Below are 4,682 nucleotides of genomic sequence, written 5' to 3' on the forward strand. Positions count from 1 at the left end.
CACCACCTTTGGCATACATGTCAACCAAGGCAATGCCAAGCACAAAGTTTTCTGTCAACAGCCCCTGAATAACAATATCATCGTGAACACTTTTATTGATACCAACATCTTGCATGATGCCAGATGTCTTCAAGCTACACGTGTAGGTGATTGCATTTGCTCTCTTTGCATCTGTTGAAAACAGCCCAAAGCTACGTGCCCGGGGGATTCACTGTGTTTTTCCGTATGGTATCACATGAGTGTACAAGAGAGGGGTTTTTGGATTTTGTACATAAGCGTATACAATAGGGGTAGCCCCTCATTATTTCATACTCATATCGTATACATAAGGAAGGGGGCATCAAGGAGGGGGGGGGGGGGGGAGGGGTATCACATACTATTGTGTGTGTGTAATATATATATGTAATATATATATACATACATACAATGTACATATACACACCATGTGTATGTGTGTGTAACACATATGTATGTCTTTCACACATACATACACATCGTACAAATAAAGTATTACACACGAACACACACATATGTACATACATATACATATACATATACATATACATATACATTCACATTCACCATGGCTAAGTTGCATCACTCATCTATACTAGTATAAAAGGGGGAGGGATTCCGGTCCCCCCTGCTGAGACCCGTCAACAGGAGCTCGCTCCGGCAATGCACTCTGTAGTCATCGGTCGCATAGGCATGCACACAGCTAGAGAGAGAGAGAGAGAGAGAGAGAGAGAGAGAGAGAGAGAGAGAGAGAGAGAGAGAGAGAGAGAGAGAGAGAGAGAGAGAGAGAGAGGCGGCCTTTGCTTTGATTATTTGATTGCACTGTTTTCCTCGGTGGCTCAGTCCAGGGTGGTATCTGCAGCGCTGGCAGCACAGGGGTCGTCCGTCGTCCAGAGACTCGAGACGGGTAACAAGGTTGCTCTCTCTCTCTCTCTCTCTCTCTCCCCAAGTCGATGGCCTCAAATCTTGGTGGGTTGCACGCACAACTGTCTGCACACACATGGCCCCAAAGCACCTCATTTCAAAAATTCCCAAAACATCCCCAATATTTTGTCACAAATTCCCAAAATGCCCTTCGATTTTTCCAAAATTCCCAAAATACCCATGGTCGTGCGATTAAATCTCTTGACAGACAAAAAAGTTTGTAGCTTTTCATAAGAAGACTTGATTGTCTATTAATACTAGAATTTGAATGTTAAGTAGGCTCTCGAGATGAATTGCTTTATTATTTTTAGACATAATATTTGCCCTTTTTTGCATGCTAAGCACTCAAAACCGGATCTTAATTGTCAATCAAAAAGGAAGAGAGAGAGAGAGAGAGAGAGAGAGAGAGAGAGAGTCGCCGCCTATTGGCCATGTGGCCTTTGCAGGTTCATTCGGCCAATGTGGCCTGAGCGAAATTATACAATCATAGTGCCCACATGTTGATGAACCACCTTCGAGAGAGAGAGAGAGGGAGAGAGATACTTGGACTCCAGTATCCAGCCCTACCAGTGCTAGGGAAAAATCATTTTTTCAAACATATAAAATTTCTTTCCTTGAATTTGGCAAGGGGAAATTTTTAAAAATTAGGTTTATTTTTTGGGGTTTCACACTATTTTTCTCTTTTTCGGGGCGGGGTTTCTCCTTTTTCCCTCGCAATTAAATTTTGTACCTGTGAAGTGGGAAGCTTTAGCGATTTTTCCCCGTTTCGCGCCCCAGATCAGCCCTTTCTGCTGCTTCTGCTTCTCTCTCTCTCTCTCTCTCTCTCTCTCTCTCTCTCTCTCTCTCTCTCGGGTTGCTGTCGTCTTCTCGTCTCTTCTTCTCTGCGTATGGTGGGTGTCCTCAATTTTCTGTCGTGGGGGTGGGCACGTCTAGTTGGGCTAACTCTTTTCTCCCTTACATGGGAACATCGAACGGAGGTGTGATGACGGACCTGCCATCCTCTGCAAGCGGCCGATCGCAACATCAACCAGCGAGACAGAGTTCGCATAGACCCCCAAGGGCTTGCACAGGGCGGACACCCTCTCGATTGGCTGCTAGCTGCCCCTTCTATGGAGCGCACCCCCCTTCCTGTGCAACATGTGGGAGCTCGCATCCATCATCGACTTCTTCAATGTAAGTACTAGTCAGTCACAGAGAGAGAGAGAGAGAGAGAGAGAGAGAGAGAGAGAGAGAGAGAACATGAATGGGAGACGCATTGAGGATGACATACTCAACCCTAAACAGTTTGCATAAATCTCTTTCTCTCTCGTGATCACTTCAGGCGCACACACACACACACACACTTTTTGTGCTCTCTTGCACTGTGTTTGCAAGGGAGGCTTGAAGCTAAGTCCCAGAGATTGGAACACTGTTACATGGTAAAATGCACACATACTTTGAATTAATACCGATACTGTAGGTCTTTCGATCAGTGCTGAACATTAAGGTTGAATTTTCCCTCGAGGAATTGGAGAGCGCTCTTCTGACACCTAACACATTGCTTGATACCATCCACATCGCTTTTGGATTTTGCCACATTTGCATGGAAGGTAACAAGCATTTGACCTCCTTTCTAACAAAACTTTCTACTAGAAACTTGTATGAGCATTGTGTGTGTGTTTTGAAGGCTGGACGAGTTAACCAGGCTTTAACTGCTATCCATGAGCTCAAGCAACATTTTAAACAGAGCATACATTCAGAAAATGATCAGGAGAATGTTGGCATGGCAGTAGCAAGAAAGGTAATGGCTGGCTAACGGAGCTTTTAGATTGCAGCTAAGTCTTTTCACCATGTTTGTCTTTATTCTATTTACATAATGATTGTTCTAGCTGTTGTCTTCTCAGAATAAAGAAGCAGAAGTTCTTTCTCAGAGAGTTAAGGTATGCTTACTAGAAGCCAGAATTCATGATGTGCAAGAAGTAGTAAAGCACATCTCACCTGCATAAGATACGAGTTTGTATTATTTACGAGTTTGTATTATGTCAGTCAATGTGAACTGGTAAAGAATTATAAATATGTTGATGATTCCTTGCACTTTTGAAGATGATTTTGGGGGTGTGGGAGTGTGTGAAAGAGGGGGCGCTGGTCGGCAGTGCAGCAGCAGCCAATGCTCAGCTCCAATAATCACTAGAGTTAGTCCAGAAATGGAGGTTTCTCACTTGCATTATTGCCCTTGCTATCCTCTACTACATGGTTGCATCAGTTAACACGAAATGCATTGTCAAGACAAAGTTTTCTAGGTGTGGGTATCATGGAGTCCTCTGAATATCAACTTGCCAAAGGCAGTTTTGTAAAGCTTACATAGGTCTAAGTCCCATGTATGCATTCTTAACACTCTGCATTCTAAGTCCCATGTCTGCATTCTTAACTCAGTAGGTCACTTGAGTGGGTCTCGAGCCCACGTTTTGTATGCCAATTGAAGGGTGAGCCATAGTGCTCCGAACCCCCATCATTCGTATTGTAAAGCCGTGTTGGCTTATCGAGTTGAGGAGAGTCAGTCCCTCACTCGCTACCTGATTATTGTTTTTGGATCCGCGAGTGTTGCCGGCCACTATAGACCTGGCCCTAGTTTGCTCTTGGGCTCTCTGCTTATCGAGTCGAGGAGAGTTAGTCCCTCACTCGCTACTTGATTATTGTTTTTGGATCCACGGGTGTTGCCGGCCACTATAGACCTGGCCCTATTTTGCTCTTGGGCTCTTGTTGAGCCCGTGCTCAGTGTATTGCACCCCATCATTTGTATTGTAAAGCTGTGTTGGCTTATCGAGTCGAGGAGAGTCAGTCCCTCACTTGCTACTTGATTATTGTTTTTGGATCCATGAGTGTTGCCGGCCACTATAGACCTGGCCCTAGTTTGCTCTTGGGCTCTCGGCTTATCAAGTCGAGGAGAGTCAGTCCCTCACTCGCTACCTGATTATTGTTTTTGGATCCACGGGTGTTGCTGGCCACTATAGACTTGGCCCTAGTTTGCTCTTGGGCTCTTGTTGAGCCCGTGTTCAGTGTATTGCACCCTCTTATGCTATGTATGCACTTGCATCCTAACATTTGGTATCAGATCTTGTGGAGATGGCCTCATTAAAGGCTTGGTTCAATGTGGAAGCTGCATCCGTATGCTTTGAAAGGGTGATGCACCGTTTAGTTGAACGTTATGATGGATGGAGTAGAGAAGAATCGGAATATGACTGGGATGCGGTGCAAGATTCTATGCATGCTTTGACTCAAACTCGCTCGAGGACTATGGAGATTTACCACAGGGATGTAGATTCGATGCGGTTGGAAAGTAAGAGAACAAGGAAGGAACTTGAAGGAAAGAAAGCAATGTTGGAGGACGAGCTCCGTCGGCAAGAGCAGGGGATAACCTTGCTTTTTGAGGAGGTGGCTATGATGCAGGATAAGTGGGCCACTGAGGTAGCAATTGCAAAGGAAGAGATGGATCAACAGGGGTTGGTTTGAATGTAGGCCTCAGATGGCCGTTGGATTCCCCCTCGACGAGGCAGATTACAAGAGGATGCGAGGCGGGTAAAGTGTACTCGATACCATACCAGGCAGCTAGGAACATGATCAAATGGTCGGGGATGTACAACAATCATGGTATATCGGGCTGAGTCGGGGGGCCAGTGAACAACTAAGACATGTGGTGAGATATGTCGGCATGAGTGGAACAGCATGTTGGGACAGGCTATGGATGGCCGATGGGTTCCCCCTCG

The 4,682-nt window shown here is 45.4% G+C and overlaps 1 protein-coding gene across 4 annotated transcripts; it reads left to right on the forward strand.

The window, feature by feature from the left end:
- The first annotated feature begins 1,641 nt into the window (after positions 1 to 1,641).
- Positions 1,642 to 4,429, forward strand: LOC147444301 (DDT domain-containing protein DDR4-like). 4 transcript variants are annotated; one of them, XM_086526971.1, is made up of 4 exons: positions 1,642 to 2,112; positions 2,399 to 2,528; positions 2,606 to 2,719; positions 2,823 to 4,429. In XM_086526971.1, exon 4 carries the CDS (start codon positions 4,042 to 4,044, stop codon positions 4,426 to 4,428), a length of 387 nt encoding a protein of 128 aa, XP_086383097.1. In that variant the 5' UTR covers positions 1,642 to 2,112; positions 2,399 to 2,528; positions 2,606 to 2,719; positions 2,823 to 4,041; the 3' UTR covers position 4,429. The 4 variants fall into 4 exon arrangements, with proteins under 4 accessions (XP_086383097.1, XP_086383098.1, XP_086383099.1 ...); XM_086526972.1 differs by having other exon boundaries at positions 2,412 to 2,528; XM_086526973.1 differs by lacking the exon at positions 2,823 to 4,429 and having other exon boundaries at positions 2,412 to 2,528.
- The last annotated feature ends 253 nt before the right edge of the window (positions 4,430 to 4,682 follow it).

Source organism: Adiantum capillus-veneris, chromosome 13 (assembly GCF_014529385.1).
Source record: "Adiantum capillus-veneris isolate H3 chromosome 13, ASM1452938v2, whole genome shotgun sequence".
Lineage (NCBI taxonomy): Eukaryota > Viridiplantae > Streptophyta > Polypodiopsida > Polypodiales > Pteridaceae > Adiantum > Adiantum capillus-veneris.